The sequence below is a fragment of the Phyllostomus hastatus genome, unplaced genomic scaffold (assembly GCF_019186645.2).
Source record: "Phyllostomus hastatus isolate PE091 unplaced genomic scaffold, TTU_PhHast_1.1 phas_scaffold_39, whole genome shotgun sequence".
Taxonomy (NCBI): Eukaryota; Metazoa; Chordata; class Mammalia; order Chiroptera; family Phyllostomidae; genus Phyllostomus; species Phyllostomus hastatus.
The window spans coordinates 11327359-11355288 of NW_025334028.1; the positions used below are offsets into that span (position 1 = coordinate 11327359).

Below are 27930 nucleotides of genomic sequence, written 5' to 3' on the forward strand. Positions count from 1 at the left end.
GACCTCCCAGAGGAAACCTTGAGCACCCTTCTCTTGGTGAAGTGGTTTCTGTAGTGTCCTCATTAAGCAACATTCCACTGAAAGGAAGTAACACTTCTTAGTGAAGAAATTTGACGTATGTGTCTTGTAGACCAAAAATGCTACTGAAGAGTAGAATCACTGAATGACTGTCATGGTACAAATGTATACATTGAATGAAGTATTTTATTGTTCCAATTAAGGCAGACTGTTTACATTTTTAAAAAGTTGACGATATGTTAGAAAGATTTTGCCATCTATCTCTTCAATTAAAAATATATTTGTATTTTAAACATATATCTATCCATGTTTTGCCAAATAAATGATGGAGCCTTTAAAATATCAATCTGTTTTCACTCTAGGATAACAATATCTTGTGCACATGTGTGATTGAACTTAAGATGTGTGGTTCAGGACACGTGCCGTGCATATTGGTGCTGCTCCACTCTCATTCACTCTCATTGATTTGAAGAGCTAATGAAAAGGTGCTCTTGTGATTCAAGAACCCATTTCAGATAATAGAATAGTCTATCTAAACTCTGCCCTGTTTATTAAATTCTTATAAATTCTGCCCTATTTATTAAGTAATTTACCTTTTTTGGTTTTAGCATACCTTGTTGCTATAGGATTAATGAATTCAGAAAATGTAGCAGTGATTAGCATATTCTCACTGAACAGAAAAAATTACTAAATTATTTTTTTCTTTCAAGTAACATCTTTTCACTATTTTCATTAGAAATAATCCACTGTGCTCTGGCCACATGGTTCAGTTGGTTGGAGTGTTGTCCCATACAGCAAAAGGATGTGTGTTTGATCCCCGGTGAGGGCACGTACCTAGGCTGCATGTTTGATCCTCACTTGGGGTGTGTATAGGAGACACCCATCCATGTTTCTCTGTCTCTCTCCCCCTTCCTCTCTTTCTCTGTCAAAAATAAATAAATAAACAAAATCGATAAACATATGCTCGGGTAAGGATTAAACAAACATTCACCATACCGGGCAATTACTAATATAGTCTTAAGGTTTTGAAGGGGCAGTGAAGATTGACAAGTGATCTTACCACTGATTTGACAGTTAAGTTGGATGTATTAGTTGGTCCAGTTTGAGCATACTCTAGGGCCCAGGAATTCTTCACCTGAAGTCTACAGAGCCTCAGGTCTTGCTAAGTGGGTTACAGGGCATCATGAACCACATCCAAGTATAACAGATGTTGTAAGCATGGTCCTGTATCCTCAAATTTCATCCGAAAGCCAAAGAACTCTGTGCCACCAAAAGGTTAAGAAAGTCTTTTTATTCAGTGTCATTGCGGAACAAGGATACAATGGTGTTTTCAAAACACTTGCAGATAATAACACCCATGTTTGTGTTTCAGTACTTCTGTAGCCACATATAGTATTCAGTTGCAGAATTTCTCCTGTACTTTCCTCTAGTATTTTTAGATTTATTACAAATTGAGTGTAATCCCACTTTTGTTTCATATTACCCACAGTAATGTATATTACAAATGATCTTGAGAGCCCAGGGAATCTCAGGTGTAATCCTGATCTGCTGTTGGTTCCATATTTCCTTTTAGGCAAATATTTGCTGTATTTTTTTCATATCTTCATAGTATTTAAATAATACCAGGACAACTGACACACTTCATAGAGAAAAATTAAATTTAATATTAGAGTTGTTATGTTCCTAGCCTGTGGTAAATGGGAAATTTTTGAGTAAATGTTATTATTAAATATTGTTTCAACTTACTTAGATGTCTGATATGACTTTGTTTAATGCATAAATGATATTGAGTATTTATAACAGCAAGAGAAAAATGGGGAGGAAATGGCAAGAAAAAATTCTTGGGAGAAGAGTTTTGCCTGAATTTATACTTTGTTTTCTTTAAGGTTTATCACTCTATTGCAAAAGAACGTAATCAACGAAGATAATCTTCGTTATGTATCAACGAATTTTATTGTGTGATAGAGATCTCTTAGGAATGAAGATAAATGCTGTCTAACCGTGATCCTTGAAGTGATTGAGAGAGTATAGACCAACACTGAATCAAAAAGTTCTTAACATTATTTTCTAAATATGCACGGTCTGAGTAATGGTTCACATATAAAGAGACGAGTATTAGCTGGAGAACTTGCTGAAATGTACATGCCGGGGACCTCACCCCATAACGCTTTTGACTCAGTAGTTCTGGAGTCTAAGTTTATATACATGTTCCAGGTGATTTGACCACATTTTGTGAAGGCTGATCTAGGTGCTAAGAGGTTGCATGGGAATAACTGTAATGTAATAATATTACCTTTAACATAAGAGAAGCCATAATGAGTGTGGAGAAGTGAGGGAGACTTGGAAGTATTAGCAAGTGATATGGAATAACTTCGCACTCTAAAATTCATTAAATGTTTTATCTCAAAATTGAAAAAATTAGTAAGAGGAGTGGAATTATTTTATCTTTATGCAAATCTCTTTACTGTCTAGCTTTTTCTATATTCAATCTGTTACAGTGTTTTGGTTGAAGTCTACAAAGAAGATTCAGTCTTACACAGAACTGGGAGTATTTTAATACCTTTTCTGATACTATGCCCAAACACCACAAGTCATAGTTTCTTAAAGGTTAGGTGCAGTGTGGAATCTGAAATCATATTATTGAACTTTAAAAAAAAACTTTATTGATTTTTTTTTACAGAGAGAGAAAGACAAACATTGATTTGTTATTCCACTTATTTATGTATTCATTGGTTGATTGCTGTGTTATGTGCCCTGACCTAGGATTGAACTGGGATGATGCGCTAACCAACTGAGCTACCTGCCCAGGACTTCTTTTGCACTTTGATATATTATAATATATTGCTCTCTCTTGCACTTTCAATGGATCTTTTACCCACGTGTGCTTTTGTACCATTCAGATAATATTGATCACTAAGTTTTGCAGATCTTCTAAAATCACATTCACTGCTGTTCTTATCTCATTGAAAAAGTCTCTAAGTATTGGGAAGCTGTCAAGCTCACAGTGTCAGATGTGAACTTATCCAAAATGCTTGAAAGCTCAAAATTTACTATTGACAGTAAATACTATCAGTTGTTTTCCTTGAAGAAACAGTCTCACTTTCTTCATTTTTAAGTAAATGACTGCCCAATTACCCAAGTCAGAGCACCCACACTTTGTCAATTGTTCGTTCAAATAGAAATGGTAGTCCATGAAAAAATAGCTAGTGCAGCTCGCAACTCAATTGCCCAAGTGCTTTTTTTCTGGACACACATTGTACTTCACTCTGCAGCCGCAGAATGCTTCATGTGTACTTCTCATTTTGTTATAGAGAACATCAAAATGACCTGTACTTAAGGGTCAAGATTTAATAAGGTAGTAGTTCCTACTGCTTGTTTCCTTAAGAGCTTTCGTAAAGGAAACTTTTTTTTTTAATTGCTAATATGCAGCGAAGAATGCAGGGACTACTGGTTTCACTTGCTGCCACGGCCTTGATTAGTGGTAAGGCGCCAGCAGTTTCCCCACAATTGCTTTTTCACCATGAGTGCAAATGTCAGCACAGTGAAAAGACAAATAATGTCTTTGTGTTATTCTAAAAATAGTTTTGACCTCTCAGAAGGTCTTGGGACTCTCAGGAGTCCACTAATCACACTTCGAGAACTACAAATAGATATGCATTGGGCCTTCCTCCCACCCCCAGCCTCCCAGCTGTGTGTGTGTGTGTGTGTGTGTGTGTGTGTGTGTGTGTGTGCGCGCGCCAGACATCAACATGTCTGTATTCCATGGTTTCTTAGTAATATAGTCTGGCATATCTCTGTGAGATGGGCAGCACTGTCATGATTCTAGCTAGAGCAGGGAGTCTACAGGACAGGCATTCACTTAAGAATTTCCAGCTCCTACAGTGTGCTGTGGTCCCCATGACAGCTGAAACACAACCTCACTCCATCTCTACTCATGGAAGTTTCCCCCTGCTTAGCTTTAGACACAGTTTAAACTTAAATGCGTTCCTAGGCCTTCAATAATATGCGATTTCTTTTGTACTTCTTACGTTTACAATATTGTTCTTTTGCATCCTCAGTAGTTTTTGAAAATTTAGCCAACCCCTGAAGAGCCAAAATGATTCCATTTCGTTTATAATCTGCATGTTGTCCCCTAAAAAGGAAGGGCGTTTTGTAAATATTTGTCTCAATGTAAAATGAAATCAAAACTGAAAGCCAGCAAAGTAAAACAAGTGTGCTTTAGTTGAACATTTCCTGATTGAGAGCTCGCATTGCAAAGATCAAAAGTAGTGAACGTGGTGTGCTGGTTAGGTTTTATTCCTTGCCCACTGCAGCCTCTTGGGGCCCAGTCTCCATCAAATGCTCAAATTGGAGCTGGAGTTCTGAGCGGCCGGGTACCGTGTGTTCCGGCGGTGTGTTTGTACATTGTTAAAGCTTGGCAGAGCACCAGCCGGGAGCCTGCAGGCGGGGCTCCACCAGAACGTCCGAATTGGCTGCGTCGGCGCTGGGGCTGGGCGCCCCCTCCCGCGCGGTGCAGCCTCCAGCCTGGACCAGCCCAGCGCCTGCCCGTTTAAGGAGCAGGACTGTACCACCAGAACTTTCTTGACGGGTGGCGGGGGGCGTATTCGGGCGAGCTCGGACAACTTTAAGTGATCCAAAAGATGATCTCCTTTTTCTTCCACCTCGGCCCGAGTTCTGGTGCTGTTCGGTGGGAGCCGTGAGCTGGTGGGCTTCGGACGTGGGCCTCTTCCGTCACCTTTCTCCGGAGCAGTCCTGGGGCGCTCGCTCCGAAACCGGGCGCGGTGCTCCCCGGCCCGTCCGAAGTGTAGCTTGCCTGCGGAGGCCCCGGTGCCCGGATGTCCATCAGGATTAGGGAGAGCCAATACGGTCCGAGCCCGAGGCTGCGCTGAGGACGCCCTGGCTCGGGAGCAGGTAGCCCCGCAACCTCGCAACCTCGGGCGGGCGCCGCGTTCCGGAGCCGTCCCCGCCGGGCTCCGGCAAATGGTGAGCGTGGCGCTGGCACAAGGGCCGCGGGTGGAAGGCTCTGATGGGCAGGAGACCCTGAGCTCTACCAGCTGAATGATGGCAGCCCAGTCAAGGTAAGGCGGGCACGGAGAGAAACTTTTACAGCCCGTTAGTGGCTGGGAGAACTGAAGGTTGCGGGGTGGGGGCGCGCGGGCAGGTCGGGTTGCTGCTGGCTGCGGAGAAGACGGGCAGGAAGCGGCTTTGTCATTGCTTTCGCATCGTTCCTGATGCGGGGGTCGCTATTTAATGTCAGATTAAAAAAACGGTTTAGAGAACACGCTAGACAGGTCCTGTAGTGGAGCAGAGCGACTGAGTTAAAGTTAGCATTAAAGTTAAATTTCTGCCCTCTTACAAAAACAATCGTTAATTCCGGAGAAATAAGTTGATTGAACTTGTCTGCCTTTGCCCAAATTTTCATTTAGTCTGTGCACCTCCATTTGCTTCTCTTGATTTTTTTTCCCCCACTCCGGTGTTGTGAGCAGAGCTTAGTAAACCAATTAATGTTAAACAGTTCACCTTGGAGAGGGGGGTTTGAGAATTTGCCCGCTGAGCGATTGAAGATTTTACTGCTAAAATGCACGATTCCACATAAAACGACACAGCTTGAATCTGCTGAGTCGGCGAAGACCGGGAGTGTGCCGCCGGCGGAGGGGAGAGGATGACGAACAGCAGTTGGTGTCCGAGGAGCCCTGTTGTGAGAACCTCAAGCTCTGACTTTCCGTGGTTTTTTACGTGTTTTGTAATACGAGCGTTAAAGACTGATGACAAGGCATTTGTGTTTATTATACGATTCAGACTGTTGTGTGATTTCATTTTAGTTCTGACAGCAGTTGGTGCAAAGGGAAAGTTTGGAGTGTGTGTGTGTGTGTGTGTGTGTGTGTGTGTGTGTGTGTGTGTATTTTAGCTTTTACAGTAGTTTTACCACAAAGCAGTTTGGCGTCACAGAATTAAAGTATTAGGAGGGCTCTTCAGGTTGATATTTGTGGGATAGTGATTTGGGGATATCTTACAAGGCTAACCACATTTCTGAATGTGCAGACAGATCATTCAGAAATAGAGATTTTTGATGTGGGAGTTTAGGATAGATGAGACTTTGAAAAATTTACCAAAGAGACAGAACTTTCGAGGAAGAAAAGGAACTTCTCTGTATAGAGCACCTCGTATGTGTTACCTGCTTTGTATATTTAACCTTCTCAACACAGTGGTTTAATCCTTGCCCCCATTTTATTAACTTTTCTAGAAAAGGGGTCCTTAACTTGGGGCCAAGTCGTAGAAAAACTTGGATTAGAAACAAAAGTTGCCTATTTATTTTTGCTAACCTCCACTGAAATTCAACTGTCAAAGGTGTCAATTGCATGAAACAGAATAAAATACCTTTAAGAAATTCAGTAAATATTATCTACTATATAGAGCTGTGATTTGAACTCAGGTGTAAGGGATTTCAATGCCTTAACCCTTACACTAGGTAAGAATAAACAGATTTATTAGCTGCTTTGGCCAGTGCTGTACATGCAGTCACAGTGACTTTAACTGGATTACCTGTGATTCTCCTCTGTCATTTTTATTTAGTAGGCAAGTGCTTTTATTTTCACATTGGGTTAGTTAAGGAAACTGAGGCCCAGCCAGCCTGTCCTTGCCTGAGGTCACAGTGTTGAGCACTTCCTCACTTCCAGGCCCCTCTTTAATGTTGAGGTGAGGTGTTAAAAGGGAGCTGCAGAGCCTCAGTATAAGTGTACAAAAAGCAGTTTCTGCTAAAAATGCTTTGTTCCAACATGTAACAATCTGAGTTATTAGTGTGGTAGTTCAATTTAACAGCAACTGAAATAGAAGGACCCAACGTATTTCATTCTGCTACCTGGTCTTCATACATGCCATTGAACTAGGAACAAAGCCACAAGGTCCACGATGTGTGTTGTTTTCTTAGCCTGCATCGTGGGAGTATATCTCACAAATTGCAAATGTTCATTTTCTTCGGTTACATCTGGAATGTGGTCCAAGCTCATTTAGACGCCGGGAGAGTGGGTAACCTTTAAGATCCAAAGAGAGACTATGTGGAGAAGGTTGCAGATATTTGTGGATTTCAGGGAAACCTCAAAGTTGGGCCAAGTTGCCCTGAGTAGTCCCCTAAGTGAAACTGAACCATCATCTGTGATATATATATATATATATATATATATATATATATATATATATACACACACACACACACACACACACACACACATACATATATATATATAAATAAATAAAATCTGAGGTGGTGAAATCTTGCCCATGTGCCACACATAGTATCTGTTTGCTCTTGAAACAAGTAATTTAGATTGCTGGACTCAATGGACCTATCGCTTCATAGCTCAGTATGTTCTCACCACGGTAGTTTCATTGTGCGAGTTTCAATTTGATTTTTTTTTCTTAGTGAAAGATGTAGGTGGGAACTTAGATGAACTGAATTTTGTGGCACTGATAGTGAATACGTGAACTGATGGTGGCACTTTTATTGTTTGGCATTGTTATTAGGTGATATTCTTGATTTGTCAATAATGGGTGGTACATGACTAATTTTTATGTGTATAGGGTAGGCCGTGTATTCTTTCTCGATGGTCAGCTTCTTAAGGCAAGACATTAGCTCACATTTTTTTTAAGTATCCCGTTGAATAAGTTTAAAGTACTTTGCATAAGGGAAGGACCTACCTAAGTATTTCTTGGCTTGTGAAATTTTATAAATTGAGATTGTATATGCCTCTTCCTCATTTTAAAACCTAAAAGTAGGAAATTAATTGTTTTGTTTTATGGTTGATTTCTTCTCTAGAAAATAAAGACATTTATTGGAAAAGGTTAATTGCCTGAGTTTTAAGAATTAAATTTTGGTTCAATCTTTTGAAAACATTAAATATTTGGATTGAGTTGTGGTAAAAGGCCGTCACAACTATAGCAGTAGTTAGAGCAGGAGTGTGCTATGGCCTCAGCTCTCAGGTTTGTGTATGCTTTCTCTGGAATTTATAAGCACAGCAGATACATTGACTATACTTCCTAGTGGGAATAGTAACAAACTTGCTTTCTGTAATGTGAAAGAGTTACAGATTCTAGCTTTTGTTTCCAAATTCTGATCTAAAGCACACGGAGACTATATTTTTATAGAAGTATGCAACCTGGCATGCCCTCTTTTGAGAACCATTAAGCCTGTGATGGGCAGGGATGGGCATAGAATCCGAACACTTTGCAGATGTGTCCTTTCCTCTGAGGATTAGCTTGCTTTATATTGAAGAGTATGTCGATGGATAAACTAGAAAGGAGTGCTTTGTGTGGTTCCCAATCCCTGCTCACTCCCTTATTGAAACAATCTCTGAGTTCTAGGAAGGAATATATACATACCTTCAACTACCATCAAGGATTAATTTGTTTTAAAATGCGCCTTGTGTTACCTGAGAAGCCCTGGCCCGCTCCTACCTGAGGGTGAGGGGTGCAGAGGTGGGAGTCGGGCAGTTGAACTAATTCTCTGGGAGAGTAGCATTTGGTGACTGAGAACATCTCAAAAGAAAGCACTTTCACATAAACAGCAAAAGGAAATTAGGTTTATCAGCTCTCCCACAGTTGTTTTTTGTTTGTTTGTTTGTTTGTTTGTTTGAATTTGACTTGTTAATGAAGTTTTTAAAGAGAAAAAAATAAAATAAAATCAGATTGTTCCCAAAATTATTATGAAGCTGGTCTTTGGTGACTCTCTTTGACTTTCATGAGGGAAGTTTTTCCATTACAAAAAAAGAAGCAATGCTGTTAAACTAGTGTAGAACCAGTTTGCTCCACCCTCTGCCCCCACCCCTGATTTACGAACTACCAATACCTTGGAAGAAAATTCCTAAAAGCAAAGAAGCTCCAAGTAAATACAAGCAAAGATCAAAGATGATTGCTATGGTATTTTGGAAAATGCAGTTCAAGGAAGTGATTTCAAGAGGGAAATAATTTATGCACTATTTGACTCAGTGAATGTCTTCATTTTTTCCCTTATGACACCATTGTAAACAATGTCCTTGACAGAAGAGAAACACAGACAGGTCTCTTAAATGATTTCCTGCTAGTTCATCCTGAGAGCACAGCTGAGCTTCCTGACTCACAGACTAGAGCTCCTTCCATGATAAAGATGGGAAGGAGGATTGAGTCATTTTTTCAGTCAGCTGGTTTATGGGGATGTTCTTTGGCAAAATTAACAAAGTGATCCCTTGAGAGATTTAGGGGATTCTATACTAGACCATGAAAAGGTATTCAACCACTGCTTCTATATTCTTTTGAAAATGGAATTCAGTGAATGCTATATTTAAACAATTTCAATATCAAATATTTTCAGTAATGAGAAAATCTTAATCATGGATAAGAGAAATTATTTACTCATTTTGGTACTCTCACTTATTTGTTTTGAGCATCCAAAGCTATATATTACCTGATAGCTGTCAAATGGAAGACTTAGAAAACTGATTGCTTTGTGCCTGCTTTGAGATACAAACATGCACCTTGACTGCTTCTAAATATATAAGCTTGGTTTTCTATTAGCAAATGTCTTCATTTTGTTTATTTTCCAAGATTGGCAAAGAAACTTAATTCCAGAATCTCCTGTCTTCTAAAAAAGAAAGTCTGATATGTGAGAAAGGACTACAAGCAATAGTGATCCTGATTTCCCCTTTGTACTGCTTGGGAATATGGTCTGCACCTTTAGGACAGAATTTATTGGCTCAGAATTATAAACATAGCAAGCTTCAGTATTGTAATCTCTTTGTTGTGGTTCAGTTACATTTTATTGGTAGAGGGTGGGTGCATAACTTTTACAGTTTAAACAATTACCTAGCTTTTTTTACTTATGTGAAAAAACTGGGGGGAATGCTAAACTTGCATTTTACCTCTGCTTCAGAGTGTTCTCAATTCATTTTACTATGAATATAACATGTATTCATTTGCTCAAAATACTACAGCAAGTAGAATGCACAGTAATGTCTTACTCAAATATAAATGCATCAGATGAAATTTGTCTTTAGACATCAGGGGGGAAAATAAGATTTATAGCTTTTGGTGTTAATGCCCTGGACACCCAATAGTAAAAATTAACTTTAAAACCATCCAAGTGCTGACTTTTTGTGCCGTGGCAGTGACCGTGTGTTGACAGTCCTTCCCGTGTGCAAACTTTTTTCTTTTCGCATCTATCCACCATGACTTAAAGCTTAACCTACAGCCAACATAATTAATGTCCTGAAAATCTTTTTTCTCTGGTGAATGTCTGTTGTTTTCTTGTGTTGGTTTACCAGCTTTGTTTTTGTTTTAGCCAGATTGAATGCCTATCAGATTCTTTTTTATTGTTGTTGTTCTTTGATCCTATCAGATTCTTAAAGCTATTATTCAAAGCAGTAATTTGATGTCAGACTTACCTAATATATTCAGAAGAAATCCCAAGTGAAATCTTGTCAATGGGAACTGAAGCAAACAGAAAGGGAAAAGTGTATTGTATTTCTGTTGACACCTAAATTGTCTTTATTTTGGTATTAGGCATTATATTTCCGAAGGGCACATTCTAAAGGTACTAAGAATTGTTCTTCCCCATAATGACTCATGATGATGGTCCCTTGGGGATCTGCAGGCCACATGACCCTTCCTGTGGGGGACTGGGGAGCCCTAAGGGTGTGACTCCTGAGAGACTGGTTTACCTCTACTTTATCCAAAAGGATATTGCCTTTCTTTTCAGCATTGCTTACTGTGGGATGGGCAATTAAATGAAAGTAAAAGAATATTTTAGGAGCAGTACGGTCATACTAAATGCAAGGTTTCCAAGTTGATTAGACTTAAGAAGATCATGCAGGGTGCAGCTTGGGGTGGAGCCCTGCTGGCTCTGAGGCCAGGGACCTACCTACCACACTCTGAAATGGGGATGTGTGTGCGAGACATATAAACTACAATATATATTGTGCAATGCAGTTGCATTCAATTTAATATATACTCATGTATATACAATCTGCTTTCCATGCCCCACCCCCCACCCTGTTGAAATAGGCATGAGGTTGGTGGAGAAGGTAGATACCTACCTATATAAATTTATGTACTTATTACAAACTGTATTAGTTGAAATGACCAAATGCACCTATATTAAAGAATAAATGGAAAAAGAAGGCCCCAAGGAGTAATGCCCAATGTTTAATTATGCAGAACTTGCCCATGAACTGTTTCAAGGACCTGGATATTTAATTTACTTAATTTACCCTTTCCTATCCACTCTGGGCTCCCTTCCAAAACACCAGCTCCCCCCTGCCCACTGCCCCCTTTATCAAGTGGCATTTGGTTCCGTTCCCAGGGGAAAGCTGTAAGTGTGATTTGTCAATTAGATCTAAAGTTTATGAATTTGAAATGAAAGTTTTTTATTTTAAACAAAAACACTGTCTTGCTTTACTGTTGTTGAACAAATAATATTCAACAGAAATTTTTAAATAAGACTCCTACTGGGAAGTAAATGTTAAAATTATAGCAGATGTTGGTTCCTGTAATGAAATCCAGGAAACAGTTTCTGGTATGTGGGTGTTGTAACTTTAGTTCTTGGAACTTTCCTTCAGGAAACTGCCTTGTCAAAAGCAGGGCAGTCAAAATATATGAAGCACAATTCACAAACTATGTTGTGCAGTGTAATTAAATTTTGATTTGGTGCATATGCTTTTGTGGTTGTGATAGAACTGAGACTATCATGTGACTTTTATCCTGGATAATGTACATCTGGATAACTTGTTAAATTGCCTCTCTCCCTTCCCCCCATTCTCTGCTTTAAAAATACAGGTGTATCTGATTTACTCTGGATATATTTTTATGGAAAGTGGTATGAAATTAACCAGTTCCCATTGTTTTGTACTAAATATGAAATGTTTCCTACCCAGCTTTGCAGAAATCACCTATTTTTGCCTCACAACTGAAATATTAATATTTTACTTTAGAGATTTCTAAGATGCCCTTGTCTAGCAAGTTGGTAGCTCTCTTATCAAAATGCTAATAAAAATTTGGGTATGTGTTGTTATGGTTTCTAAAAAATCATTGAAAGCAGCAGTTTTCAACTGGTGTGCCTCAAGAATTTTAAATATTCAATACCTGACTACTTAGTCAGGGGCACTGACCTCTTTTCCCCTTAGATTGTCAGATAAAAAAATGACAACAGCTCTCTGGTGTGAATGAATCAAAATTATATCTGGTTTTGCTTTCTTCTTGTTGTTGTTGTTGTTCTTAGGTTGGCGATAATGTATAGTTTTCTGGTGTGCTGAATTCTAGTGATCAGTTTACATGTCCCACAAGATGAAAACAGTTGAAAATCGCTATTTAAAGGGAAACAGAGCCTCACATTGAGTTAATATGCTACATTTTAAATTATTTTTAAAATTCATTAAAAGGGGGTATTCAGTGGTATAAAGTTCTGGCCAGTAATGCAAAGCTAAAGCTATCATTTTATTTATTTTTTTTCTAGCATCTTTGACCCAGCAATTACACTTTTAGGAATTATGTTTTTCTGTTATTCTTTTATAGTCTGTGTATCGTTTCTCCCCTCAGTCCCCTTTCAGAGTTAGATGATGCTGTGTAAATACAAATTCATACCACCTGGAAAAAATTAGGCAGCAACCTGTTCTAACATTAGCATAGTAAAAACCCAAATGAAAGCCAATGTGTTACATTTATTTCACAATGAAATTCTGCTACCTGAAAATGTTGAAAAGAATAATGAGATTAGTGTTGTCTGCTTGTCATGTCACTTGGTTTTAGTGACATTCAAAGTAAGCCAATTAAAACTTAGTTTATGTTTTTAAATGGGACTCATGTCCAGAAAACAAATAAAAGCCCTAAATTGAAAGTTTTAAAAAAATAAGTTTGTTAATCCTGTCATTTTGCCAATTGTATTGAGAGTGTGAAGCTTTTGTTTTAACCCTCACATGGGGCCTCTTCTTACAAACACCTTTTTCTTTTTCTTATTTTAGCAGTCATGTTTGTCTAAGGATAAAGAGAGAATCATTGTGTTTACTTACTGCGGAGTTTGTTTCGTAGGTTTTTAAAATGTCATGAAAATTCTCATGATAAGCCTAGAATAAAATTTGGTTTCTTCTTGAGGTCGCCCATATTCTGTGGTGACACCCTTAAAATATTTGTCTCATCCCTTGTTTTAAAAGAGCAAAGTAGAAGCTGTGCTCCTCCTTGGTCTTTTTGGTACTCTGGAAATAGCTCCCTTTCTTTGGTGTAAGGAGGGGGCAGTGAGTGTTACTGTCACTCAGATCTTTAATCTCCAATGTCATTTCTTAATTTATGAATGTTTCTTCCTCGCCCAATTTTTTTACAACTTTGAGGTATATTTTACTATCATAAAAGTTGTCTGTTTCAAGTGCACACTTCACTGATTTTTAGCTACTTTACTGAGTGCCCCAGCTGTCACCATAAGCACTTTTGGAACATTTCGTCCCTCCAGTATAACCCCCCCCCCACCCCACCCCATGCCCACTTACAGGGAATCCCTGTTCCCAGCCCCATGCAGCCACTAAGCTACTTTCTGTCTCTGTACATTTGCTTTTTGTGTGTGTTCACATACATGGAATCTTGTGGGGTTTTGCACAGTGTTTTTGAGGTTCACCTATGGCACAGCATGTGCCAGTAGCTCTGCCCTTTTAATTGCTAAATAGTATTTCATTGTCTAGATATGATAGGCTGGTTGTTTCCAGGGTTTTGTTTTTTTATTATGAATAATGCTAATATGAACATGTAAGCCTTTGTGTAGACATTATTTTCCTTTTTCTTGGTTAGATAACCTAGGAGTAGAAATGCTGGATCCTATATAGTTTTATGCTTAACTTTCGAGAAACCACCAACCTGTTTTCCAAACTATATGTCCACTGTAGCCCATGTTTAAATTGATGTAATTCAGTCAACTTATTGTAAGTTATGTACTGTCTTCATAGTCAGCTGGGGTATGAAAGTAGTGGTTCTGAGATGTGATCAATTTTGCATTTGTTTATTTAAAAATGTTATGTTTTAAATTTATATGACTTAAAAACACAATTCATTTTTCTTATAAAATATCCCGTTATAGTATTTAAGTTGATTGGGCTTTTTGATGAAGAAACTTACATCAAGGTATGCTTAAAGAAAAATAAAATACAATTTAAAGTATTGATGCATGCTGTTGTCAAAATAGCAAACAAAACTCCCAACCTACAATTCAGAAACCCCTCAAATAACGAAAATATATTATTAAACATAAATTCTTTATTTTGTAACTGTTAAATTGCCCTAGAAATTGTTATTTCAGTGTGCTTTTAAATAAAACCATTTAGGCCAAAATTAGCTGTTCTTGTTCACTACAGCCTCACAGGCAGAGATATGTTATCTGAGTGCAGCTTCTGGGAATTATCACTCAGACGTGGGCCCTGCCGGGGAAGGTGGTGGCTGTGTGTTCTCAGTTGGTGGTGTGCTGTAGACTTCAGGAGAAGATAGATCTGTTTTATGAAAAAAATTCTTTTATGAAATGGTTTGAAATTATTGTATGGTAGTGAAAGTACCTTTTTAGCATTCTGTTGCCATTTGTAAAAAAGCTGGGGAGGCCTTGGTTAGTTCTCTCATCACAGCTGCCTTACTGAATCTGCCCAGTGTGCTTTCAGCTTTGCGGCCTCCATGCATCACAGCGGTGGTGATGGAATTCATTGCTTCTAGGTATTAATTTACCTACTTAAAGATCACATCCATATTAATAGCATTGTGACTGTGGCATATTCATGTGTGTGAACAGTGCTTTCAATATTAGTTACCCATGTCATGTGTTGAGGAGGGCCTTACTGCTCTCTACGAGCTCGCCCGCCACGGGGTGTGCAGGTTTCTGAGTTAGTTAAGATAGAGCATCTCTCTCCCCACCAGGAGAGGGGCTCCTGGTTTGGTGGAAGGAGACAGGCAGAAAGTAGCAAACAAACTGGTCAAGTAAACTGAAACTTGTGTTAACTGCTGTGACTAAAACAAGGGAGTTGTGAGAGAGAATAGTAAAGTGTGAGGTACTTGGTCTCACATGGGCCATGAGGACCTCTGAGGAAGTTGACCTGCGGTGGAGAAAAAGCAAGTCATGACATGTTAGACTAGAGGGAGCTAATTGTCCTTTCAGGATATACATGGAAATAAGTGATGATGGTGGGAAGAATGGCAGTTTTAAGCAGCACAAATAGGTTGTAGGAAATAACCATCAGAGGAAAAAACTGTGGCAGTTTTTCAAAATAAAAAATTTAGTTGGTTTTGTGGATTAATTCTACCAAAGCTTAGCTATGTTATTTTGGGTTTTTATTTTAATGAGGGCAAAATGAGTTCTGTTACATTGTAACTTGCATTTTCAAAATAGAGATTACATTTTCATTTTTCTCTTACATTTTACATTGAGTGTTATTTCATATTAGTTTCAGGAGTACAGCGTAGTAGAAAATCATGAAACTGTATTTTCTAGAAGTTAGCCTTAATTGGTGTATAATTATAAACAAGTTAAGCATGTGGAAAAGAAATTTGAGAGGACATTTTTCTTAGTTTAGTAGCCATCAAGTAAGGGCTGTGATAGAAGCAGAGATGCTCCCTGCTGTGGGTACAGTCATGAGGAAGTGGATGAAGGCTTAGACAGTGAGGAGCATATTTAGCCTGAATAGTAAACACAAAGGTTAATTTATAAAGCGCCCTTTTCTACACGTGAAAGACTGTTTTGGGGAAGTTGGGCAAAAGCTTCCCTCCTCTGCCAACAACAGATCTTGAAGAAATAATTTATGTATGTTAAGTTAAAACAAAACCCAGGAATGAACTTATCCTTGAGGTTAAACATGAAAACACAGTAGAAGGTGGTATTCTTTTAGAAGTTTTAGAAATAAAAAATAGATAATCTTCTACCTTGGATATTTCAGGAAGTAGCAGATGGTTTAAGTACCTTTTTCTCAAGGGATTATGTGGTTTCTTGAAAAAGATGTGATCACAGCAAACTAGAACTTCAGGAACTGAAAGTTCTTGTCTCCTGCAGGCATCACAGCATATTGGATTATATAAAATTGCTTCAGGGACTTGCATTCATTATCACCTCGTATGTGTCTCTCTCTCTCTCTTTTTAGATTTTATTTATTTATTTTTAGAGAAGGGAAGGGAGGGAGAAAGGGAGAGAAACATCAGTGAGTGGTTGCCTCTTGAGCACCTGCTACTGGGGACCTGTCCTGCAACCCAGGCTTGTGCCCTGACTTGGAATTGAACCGGTTACCCTTTGATTTGCAGGCAGGTGCTCAGTTCACTGAGCCACACCAGCCAGGGCTTACCTCATCTCTTTTGCACTTCTGTTTTACAGTTATTTTCAAATAAATGTATTTTTATAGGCCTTTTGTAACATAATATATAATAATTATGACTGCATTGTGAACATGAAAAAGAAAGCATATTCTTTATTTTCAGGGTGTAGAGTTAAATGTGTGTTTTTATGTTAGACCTGTCTTACATCATTTCTGTATTTGTTTATTCTGTCATGTATTCAGAGGTGAATATGTACCTCATACAATTAAGTTTCTATTTCTTCTAGTGTCTTCTGAAATTTTTGTGTTTATGCATAAATTTTTATAATTGTTATGTCTTTATTTTAAAATTGGCTCCTCCTTGACTAATTAATTTATTATAGATTGTTCCAGAAGGTTTTTGTATTGGTGGTTAAAAAAAAAAGACATGTCTTCAAATCTAGTATCTGTGTGGATTTTTTTTTTTAAGTTTAAGAGTGAGGGAAGTGTTCCAGAATTCTCCCTCACTCCTTCTCAATGAGCAATTTCTGTTTTCTGTATCATCATCCAACTCAGTCACTGTACCTTAATAATGTGTTTTAATAAATAACAGAGCCAGTCTCCCTCCATTGCTCTTTGTGGTTTTAGATTCATGGATATTTTCTCAGGTATAGTTTTCCAGTTCAACTTGAGTATTTTGTTTAAAAAAGCTAGTGGAGCCCTGGTTAGTGTGGCTCACTGGATTGAGCGCCAGCCTATGATCCGAAGGGTTGCCTGTTTGGTTTTTGGGGAGGGTGCAGGGGCTGCAGGCCAGGTCCCTGGTTGTAGGGCGTGCCAGAGGCAACCAGCTGATGTTTCTTGCACATATCAGTGTTTCTCTCCTCTTTGTCCTTCCATTCCCCTATGAAAAGAAATAAATAAAATCTTTAAGAATAAAGAAAAAGCAAAAAGCTAGTGGAATTTTAATAGGATGGCTTCCCAAAAAACTTAAAACCTCATCCTGTTTTTCAGAAGTGTTAAAGTTTTAAACAGGATCGCTGTGTTCTTTGTAGATTTTCATGGAATTGAAAACAGTAAATTAGAGTGCCAGGTACTAGCCAGACACCATTTGTTTATCTCGAAGACCTTTGAGAAACCCTGTTGCCTCAGTTTCTCCAGAATGAAGTGAAAATGTACAATTTTCTCTTGTCATAAATGAATGCATTATTAATATAACTAAGAGTGGAATCATATTTCTGCAGGTGATTTATATCTAGCTCTATGCAGAAGGAGCATTATGTAGTTTTTGTATTGCTGTGGATGGTATGTCTCTTTCTAGGAGACTTTTTCTTCATTCACTTTTTCTTGACCATAGTGGACATAATTTTGTCTCTTTAAAACCTTTTTGTAGTTCAGTAAAACAAAAGCAACAATATATTAAAGTTAATTGTAATTAAAGTGAAAGAGAACTGTCTTCATTAATCTCAACAGCTTGACCAAACATTTTCTTTTTTGTTCCTTTTCAGCATTTTCTTCACACATTAAATATTTTCCCATGTTCTTTGTATGAGTTTGATAAGTGATTGAGTCAATGTATAGGGAACATACAAGGTCAGATTACACTGTTGTGATCTTTGAGATTGTCATTCTGTTTTAAATTTGGAGAGGAATAGAAAATATTTTCAGATCTTTTATGCTTAAAAATGTCATGCCAAGAATACATTTTTAAAAGTGAAAAAGTGGCTCAGCTCATACTGACTAACCAAGGTATTATTTTGTACATTGTGCTAGGAGCCATGATGTGTGTGGTCTGTTTGTGATGCTGGTTGAGGAAAATGTACCGAAAACCCTGGTTATGCGTTTTACTCACTCAGGTTTACTTGTAAAACTGTCACAGCTGAAGAACTAGTATGGTCCACAAAGACCCCTAGGATTTTTTCTTTTCTGTCCACGCATGCAGGTATATGTACATGCACATATATGTACACAGAGCCCAAGCATTGCCTCAGCTGGATTCCAAGTTGTAATCATGCATATAGACTGAAATCATTATTTTAACTCTGCTTTTAAATATTAATTTAAAATTAGCTGGTGAAAAATTATATCCGTTTTTGTTGTTGTTCTGGCTATCAGTCTTGTTTTAAAAATGACAAGGAAATAACAGATTTTTGGTAATTGACTTTGTAAATTTTAATCTAATGATGTTTTATTTGAATAATCAGGAACAGAAAATTCAGACACTTATATGTTTATAGAATTCCTTTAAATATTGTGACCAAACTATAGGACAGCAAGAGTCACTGAAATTATCCATTTATTTGAGGGAAACATATCTGATTTAATTCAGAAATTATTTTTTCACTATATTTTCATTGTTGAGCTGGTAAGAGTGGGTGGTTATTTCAGTAGATATTGGGAATTAAAAACAAAAGTACAGATTGTTTCCTATTTACTAACTACTTTTCTTCCAAAAAATGGGTCAGGAGCACAGATAGTATTTTGCAGAAGGAGCAGTGAAAAATCATGTGGAGTTTTGGCCTTCAGCTGAACCTAGAATGTTTCTTCACTCAGGGCCAAAATGTCAAACCTTTGGAACAATAATGAATAAAATAGTGCAACTGATGAAACAATGCATACAAACCATGCTTGACTATAACAGTTTTTCCTACACTTAAGTTGGTTTTTGTTTGTTTGTTTTGGAGGGAAGAATTATATGAGGGATCTTTAGGTTTTAATAGGAGAATGTAGGGAAAAAGTGCATTCTTTTGGAAGCATTTCTGTTGGCAAACTTGGGCACTTTGAAGGACAGAGGCTTTATGTATAATTTTGATATATGATAATAATTAATGATCATTTATTGAGCATTCTGTTATGTTCTGAGCCATGAGCCAGGAACTTCACATGTTAAATATCATTGAATTTCTAAGCAGGAATTGCCACTCCCACTGCACTGATGACGAATGTGAGGTTCGTGGCGAGTAGTTGGCCAAGGTTATACTGCCAGCAAGTGACAGCTGACATCACAGCCTCCACTGATCTACTCCAGACTTTCATATAAATGTATTGTTTGTTCTTCATATACTGTATTTTGCCACGTGTAATGCACTCCCATGTATAATGTGTACCCATGTTATTGACCCAAACTTTCAGGAAACAAATCTTTAATTTTAATTAATTATTTATATTTAGAAACAAAATTGATTATTGTATTCCAGGGTATTATTTTGCATACAGATATCATTACTGCTTTTTAGAGTTACTTTTAATCATAAGCATAAGTAAAAGAATTAAAAACATTTATATAGCTATGGAATTAGTACCACCCATGTATAATACGCATCCTTATTTTTCCCTAAAAAATTTGGGCAAAAAGTTGCTCATTCTATACAGCAAAATACAGTACTTATATTTAGGGCCAGTGCTCCTTGGTTTGGAGCCACAGACAGAAGGAGAAAGTGGAACATGGTTGTGTGTGTGTGTTTCTGTCTTTTCCCTGAACTGTGACTGTGAGGCAGGAAAGGGGACACGGGTAGGAAACACTGTGTGTGATTTCTCTCAGGGTCAGGAAACGTGCAGAGAAATGGAAGTCAGTGTCCCCTAACACCCGGCACTGGTAAGTGCGTTATCCCCACAACTCCGTTACCACATGGGGAATTAGGGAGACGAGGCAACTGTTTCAGGTTGTGGAGTATTTGTAACTGAGGGAACTGTAATACTTGGAAAGGAATATATATGTGGGTGGAACCTTCTTGCATAAGCCTTCTTCAGGATGCCACTTCCTTATAAGAAATTCATTTTGGAGTGAAACAGACATCCTTCTGCTTCTTCCTTTTTGTATGTAATGCAAACACCCCTGTGCCTTTGCTGCAGGACACCACGCTTTTCATACTGTCCTTGGGTTCTCCTTTCTTCTGCTGGTCTCTTACCCTGTTCTATATGCCATTAGCTCTAGGGACCATTGCATTGTGTTTAGTATTAAATTATCTTACTTCCTTCTTGGGGAGGATACTGGGTAGGAGAAGCATAGAAAGAATGGGGAGGCAGGGGGCAATCAGTGCCTGTCTTACTTTGCCTAGCACTTGGGCTCCAGCTGTATACATTTACTAATAGTTCACAGTTATTGAATACCTAATATGTGCCAGGTACTGGGCTAAGCACTCTGTATACATTAGTTAATTTAATTCTTACCATAGATCTTAAACCTTTGGAACAGTTATCGCCATTTAGAGAAGACAAAACTAGTTTAGAGAGTTTGTGACTTACCCTGTGGGCAGTAGCTAGTCATGACAGTCTTGAAAGTGTGTGTTACAAATGTAGCTGTTAGGAAAGATTTCCCAGTGTGGGTTACGCAGCCCAATAGGAAAAGAAGTGGTCAGACTTTTCTTAGCGGTTAAGAAAAATGGAAGGAACATTTCTGAATGTGGTGAAGAGAAAAGGGTTTGTTGAAATAGAGGGAATTAGAGGTGGGCAAAGGTTTGGATGGCTACAGGCTGCGAATTTGAAAAGTGTAAAACCCAAGTGGGATAGATAAAGAACTCAGTATTCTTTTCAGGGCTGCAGGTATAACTGAGGGACATTTTCAGACTTTTCTTACCCACTTGAGGGCTCTCTGTATGCTATACACTTTAACAGTCATTAGCTCACTTAATTCTCAACTTAATCTCAGAGAACTTGTGCTATTATTTATCACCACCCCCTTTAATGGCTGGTGTAATTGAGACTCAGGTAGTTTATGTGACTTGCCGAAAGGATCACAGATAGGAAGTGGCAGAATCCAGGTTTGAAGCCTTACTGATTCTAGAGACCACCCTCTTTAACAAGCTTATTGAGCCATGTGTTTGGTCCTATTGTGAATTGCTCAGCCTCTTCTCTGCCTTCCCTCACTTAACTCAGGAGAACCATGGTAGGAGACTAGCAAGCAGCAGTTTCCGTTTGGGGACCTTGAGTGGACATCTGGTTGTTCTGTAGCAGGAGGTGATGGAAGGGTCAGAGTTGAGGAGGTCCCATTAGCAGGGAGCCTTCTAGAGGGGCAAGGAAAGAATTTTGAGTGACAAGGGTCTTAATATATCTGGCAGGGAAGAGGTTGATTGCAGCTGCATTTTGAACTGCTCAAGGGAGAAAAGATGCAGAAAGGGAGATTGGTAGGTATAAGGTAACTACCTATTGTATTGCAGATTCACTTGTGTAAAATGCATTTCTGAAATCTGGGCCTTTTGTATATCAGATGCAATTCAAATTAGGAAAAACAGAACCATAGAATGAGGCACTCCTTAAAGCCCAAAGCTTTCTGGCTTGGTAATTTTGTAGGAAAGGACTTGCAGGAAAAACACTTTGAAATATGAAGAAGGAAATCTGATTCTGGTGGTGGTACTAAATCAGTATATGAAGAAATAGGACAAGAATCAAAGATTAATTTTCCAAAACCTCACAAATAACCCAGTTCTCAAATGGGAAAAAGCAACTATTTCTTTTAAAAGATGAAGATTGGAGGAGGGAAAGGTAAGTTAAGTGTTCTAAGTGGCTGCTAAGCAGATTGCTCTGAAAGCTGTGCAGATGGGAGCCTGAAACTTGCTCCTGCAAGTGTGTGTAACCACTGGATCGACTTGTAGTTTCCTCAGCAGAGCAAAAAGCAGAAGCCAGAGCAAGAGTTGAAAGGAGTGAGGCAAGGTTTCCCCCGCGCACATGCACAGATTGCACTCCTGCAGCAGGCACGCGCATGCTCAAGCTGTCTCAGCTCTGCCAACAGCAGATGTGATCTCATGTGGTGCACAAATTCAGGACCCCTGTACAGCTCCTTTTCTCCTCAAGGTCCACTGTGCCATTTGGTAGATGAACTTGTGCTTGCAGTATAATCCTTTCTGATAACACTTCAGATTTAACCGGAGGTGTCTAGATGTGTCTAATGAAAAGGTGGGTGAGCTCCCAGTGTGCAGCACCCTCTCAGATCCTGGGATATTTACTAGTTTATTCCCTCAGGTCCTGCTATATTTAGTAGTTTATTCTTGCTATTTTTCCTGACAGTGTGTGATGAGAATTTTCAAACATTCAGAAAAGTTTGAAAGGAGACTTTCATGGTAAAAAGCTTTATTCACAGATTGTGTTGTTAATGCTTTATTATGCTTCTGTTACCAGGTATCTGTTCATCTCTTCACTGCTGTATTTGCCCACTAATCTCTCTAATGTGCTTCTTATGTAAGTTGCAGATATCAGTATACTTTCCTTACTTCACCTTTATGTCATTAAAGTTAAGTATTTATTTACAGGTTTTTTTCTGTTGCCATAAAATTTATGTGCCATGAAATGCATAAACCTTAGGTGTCCTGGCAACCTTTTGACAGTGCATATACCCGTGTAACCTAAACCCCTGTTAAGATACAGAACCAAGAGACTAACACTCTTGGTGTTAGTCTCATGTGTCTATGAGGGAAGATAATTGGGAGATAAGTAAATATGCACATTCCTATTTTATTTTTCTCCATTCATAGAGCTGTAGAACTGTTTGGCGTCTCTGGGCCACATTGAAAGAAGAGTTGTCTTGGGCCACACATTAAATATGTTGTGACATGGACCCACAAAAAGAATCTCATAATGGTTTAAGTAAATTTATGATTTTGTGTTGGGCTGCATTCACAGCCATCCTGGGCAGCATGGGGCCTGTGCACATCAGGTTGGACATCCTTTTAAGGTGTCATTTCTATTTTTAAGAAATTGTAAGATGAGTGGTATGTGTTTGACAATATCTCATTTTGTAGAGAATATTTAGGTAATTTCTTGAAGTCTCAGACCAAAACCTTTGAATTAAGATACCTTTTCTTTTTTTTTAAGATTTTATTTATTTATTTTCAGAGAGGGAAGGGAGGGAGACAGAGAGAGAGAGAAACATCAATGTGCGGTTGCTGGGGGTCATGGCCTGCAACCCAGGCTGGGAATCGAACCTGCGACACTTTGGTTTGCAGCCCGTGCTCACTCCACTGAGCTACACCAGCCAGGGCAAGATACCTTTTCTTTATCTAGGTTGTCTCTAGCTAAGAATTCTCCTTGGTTGCTTTATTGAGTTTTTGGGATTTTCGATCCACCTAAGGTATATTCAATATTGTTTTTAAAAATGAAATCTCTAGTGAGAGGCCTCCTATGAGCTTTTAAATTCTAAGGAATAAGACATAAACATGTGTAAGAGGTTCACTCTACCTCTTTTGACCATCCCAGCTTAATTTTATCAACTGTCAACCTATTTCCTTACACTGTCAACCTGATAGATGTCCTTTTATTTCCATAAAGGTATTCAAATTTAGTGGTGCAGTCTCCAAGCAGATTTCTAAAGAACCAGGACATTTGAGGAACAGTAAGTTCTGACCTTTAATAGCAGCCACAAGCTTCATTCTTCATATTTTCCAAAAACCACACCCGCCCGCTGGAGTAGATAGCTCAGTGTGGCTGGACGGACTCACTGTGCCTTGGGAATTCTTAATCCCAGAGCATCGAATGTTTTCTTCTTCTCTGCCATCTCCTTCATATCCTATCCTTCTCCATGTATTTCATCCTAAAATTATAAAGATTTGTGGTGTGAATTTCATTATTTCATTGAAGATGCAACTGGCATCAGTGACTGGAATGTTTTTTATGCTTTATACTGCATCTCCCGAATCCGGCCAACACTCTTTTTACAGCCCTTTTGAGGCTTGGTGTTAGGCCAGGCAAGGTGTTGGCCGTGGGGAGGCTGAGTCCTAGAATTATTAGATAACATCATATAGAAACTGGCTGCCAGCTTGTCACACCTATCACTGCACACTACATTACACCAATCTTTTGGGATGAACATGGAAGGCATTACAATTAGAAAATTAGAGATAAGAGTGGAGATTTTTCATCTCTCCTTATGTCAGGAAAGCTAGTAAGAGAGAAATTTGATGTTCCCCAAAGACCCCATATATTTCAGCAGAACTTATTTCAGAAAACAGCCTGCACTCCACTTCTTTAAAAATGAAACTTTAAAATTTACCCTTTATTTTTTTTCTTAATAATTTAAAGCCTAGTCCAGGGGTTGCCAAACCTTTTTTTGTAAAAGGCCAGATGGTAAATATTTTAGGCTTCACCACCCATGGGTCCTTATTGCAACTAGTCAGCTTTGCAGCTATCAACTCTGTCGTTCTAGGGCCAGAGCAGCCACAGACGGTATCTAAATGGATGGGCAAGGCTGTGTTCTAATACATTTTATTTACAAAAACAGACAGTTGGGCCAAATTTGCCTCATAGGCCATAGTTTGCCACCCCTTGGGTCTAGTTCATCATTATGCTTTGTACATTTTTAGGTTGAAATTTAAGTATTGACCAATATAAATCAAAGAGGAATGTTTAAATTCTGCCCCACCCCCTCTTTGCCAATGGTAGCCTATTCTTCTTTAACTAATTTTACTTAAAAGTCTGAAACTTCTGTACTAAGCATGCCAAGAAATTAAGAAACAGTTTGGAGTGACAATGCTCAACTAAATGTTCCTTTTAAATTTACTACTGAACTTATTTAAATCATGGAATTTTCACTGTTGCATCAGCAAACAGAATGACACATGGAGGTCTTGATGTAGTGTAAAATCACCTGAGTTAAAAAGTCAGGCCAGACATTGCACAGCAAGAATCCATAGTGAGTGGGCTGCTGTTCTGTGGGCAGTGAGACTGTGCTCGCTGGGCCCAGCGAGGAGGGAAGAAAGCTTGGGAGGAGTGATCAGCTTTGCTTTTGCGATGATCGCAGGCCACAGTTAAGTCCATTTGTATTCTAAACTTCGACATCCCCACTGCATTCGTTTTCTAAAATTGACACTTTTCCACATGCAAAGTAATTTGACATCATGGTTCAGGCTGAGGACTGTCCACGACTATTCTCAGGCAATTGCTGCCCTAAAAGGCCATTGAGGATCTACGCCAGTCCAGTGGAGCTAATGACTGTAAAAGATGGTCATGCCCACAAATTATCAAGGGTCCTTTGGAGAAATTTGGAGTTGGAGTTGGGGGATGAGGTGAAGTGGGTGTGTAAACACCCCACAGTGAATGATCACTCTTGTGACTTAAAAGCTTTTTAGCAGGGACATGGGGCCCCTTCCTCTCTTCCAAACTTCTACTCATCCTTCAAGCTCAGATGTCACTGTTCCTAATGAAATCGTCCCAGGCTCCTCCATTTAGACTTCTTGTTTTTCTCTATTGATTCTTTAGCACTTGTAGCCAGCCTCTTCAATCACTCTTAGAGCCTGCCCCTCCCCACTTTGTTTATTTCTCCCATTGTGGAATCTCCTTAGGTCTAGCACATACATGGGGCCAGGGCCATCAGTATTTACTGGAAACAAATAGATTTTCTGCTTTCATTCTATGAGGCTTAAAATCTTGAATTGGACTACAGAAAACTACAGTATAGATAAGAGTATTCATGCCCTTAAATAACTCTAAGTGACATAAATCATATTTAAAATGCAATTTTAGTGATTGAAGAAAATATTTTAAAATTAGAGGGCTTGTTTAATATAAATTATTGGTATATTTGGTAATTTTGAATGTTTGCTTATTCTTTTCTTACAATAGATGTATTAGCCTCTGCTTTTCAAAGAGTAAAAAATGAAAACTTGAAAGCACTTTAAAGTACTCTCTAAAAATCCCAAAGTTTTTCTTATCTTTTAAAATTAAACTCTCAATTCTAGTTATTAGTGTTGAAAAAGGTGGAGGAATGCTTAATTAAATTTGATAAATATCCTTTGTTTTATGCAAGTGAACTGCCTGTTGGCAGCGATGGGGAAAAGATAATATATTTTGCGTATAAATATTCATGGCTGGGCCAAAAACAGCCCAAAGAATCCTGACAAGCTTTGTAAGGCTCATAACACTGCTTTGCAGAGGTCAGAATGAAGGAAGACTTCTTCAGGAAAACAATGCCTTACTGTTTAGCTTTCAGGAGATGCCAGTTATAGTGAGTGGTAGGAGGTGAGCTGGGGTTATGATGAAAATGAGAATATTTAGAAACATGTAATTGTTGCTTGTTGCCATATAAAATACCAATACATGTTTCCAGCTATCCTCTCCTATAATAATCTCCCTCTTCTTCCTACTTGAATTGCCTGTGGAATTAAATGGAATAGAATAATGAGATTGCCTCTGCTTTTTAATGACATCAGGCTTCTTTCTGTGGAAATGAATGTGATGTGCAGTTGAAGAGATAACTGTAAGTCAAGATATAAAGAAAAAAATGCTGATGACTGTACAAACAGTATATGAACAGTTTGTTCTTACATTTTGTCTATTTTGTGTAAGATGCAAATAAGATTAGATATCTGTGTTTTTATGTCCATTTGTTTGTTACAGACTGACCAAACTTTTCAGTCATAGAAAGTTTATCTCTTCATATGTATGTGTCCATGGCAGCCTGTTTCACTGTGTTTAAATGTAATGGGCAGGTGTGTTTACTACTTATGTTGATTGGGGAATGAAGGGTCCTTGAATTCGGCTTTAGATATGTGCTCCCATAATGGAATGAGCTTCTTTAAATGGATAGAGGAGGAGCTCTAAGATGTTTTCTGTTTGCTTGTTTGTTCACAAACTGAAAAATGTGTTGATGGGTCTCTACTCATTTCAAGAAAAAGAAGATGTTTTTTAAATGTTTTCTTTTTTTTCTTTCTGTTATCTTAATGTTTTCTTCTTTAGAGAAATAAACTGGATCTTGCCAGTTTCCTTGTTACCCTATTGTTTCCCACTATCCTTATCAATATACAGACATTGCTTTACCTTTCGTTTTCCAAGTGTAAGCCTTTTCCTGTTGCTTTTTGCTGTTGGTTAGCAAGTCTAAATGCTGAGCATTTGTTCTGGCTGAAGCTGTACTTGGTACATTGGCCCAGTTTCAAACGGTTCTTCTTATCGTACGTGGTGCAATTGGTTCTCTGGAATGTGTGTGTGTTAGAAGTTCAGTCATGGGGAGGGACCCTTCCTTTTGGAATGGCAAATCCTGTGCAGGTTTCCGAGCTGCTCTATAGAATATAATTCATTCAGTTTGGTGTATGCTAGGCATTATCTGGTGCTTAAGCTGTTAAGTGACACAATCCACTTATTATGTTTGATTTCTTATGACTGTAGAATTAGTCTCTCCTTAAAAAACAAACAAACAAACAAACAAACAAAAAGAAAAGCCCAACTTACACCTGAATAATTTCTCTAAAGAAGAGTTGCCCTTTTTTTTGTCTTTTAATCCCCCTAGGGACATTTCAGCAGTCTCATGAGATACAAGGTTAATTTGGAAGTGATTTGCTCTTCTCTTGCTTTCTGTTTGGCAATTGAAAAGTTGATATATTAATCAGTTATTTACAGGATGCTCTTCATAACTGCCTGGTGTTTTAAAAAATATGTCTTTTGAAAATGTTTCTGTTAACGTCAAATTATGTGATTAAAAAAAAGAGAGAGAATGTCCTAAAAAAGAGAGAGAGAGTGTCCTAGCTGGTATGGCTCAGTGGATTGAGTGCTGGCTTTCAAACCAAAGGGTTGCTGATTTGATTCCCAGGGCACATTCCTGGGTTTTGGGCTAGGTCCCCGATATGGGGCATGTGAGAGGTAACCACACAATGATGTTCCTCTCCCTTCCCCTCCTTCTAAAAATAAATAACTAAAATCTTTATTTTTTAAAAAAGAGAGAGAAACCACT

At 38.4% G+C, this 27930-nt stretch overlaps 1 protein-coding gene across 11 annotated transcripts in view; it reads left to right on the forward strand.

The window, feature by feature from the left end:
• Positions 1 to 27930, forward strand: part of AFF1 (AF4/FMR2 family member 1) — a 192672-nt gene that overhangs the window by 57434 nt on the left and 107308 nt on the right. The window contains exon 1 of one of the 11 annotated variants that reach the window (XM_045819948.1): positions 4565 to 5096. The exons of 9 other annotated variants lie outside the window; for them this stretch is intronic. In XM_045819948.1, coding sequence (XP_045675904.1) covers positions 5077 to 5096 — 20 coding nt within the window. In that variant the 5' untranslated portion in view covers positions 4565 to 5076. Of the gene's footprint in view, positions 1 to 4564; positions 5097 to 27930 lie in introns of those variants that run through there. One more of the 11 variants, XM_045819954.1, reaches the window with a different exon arrangement.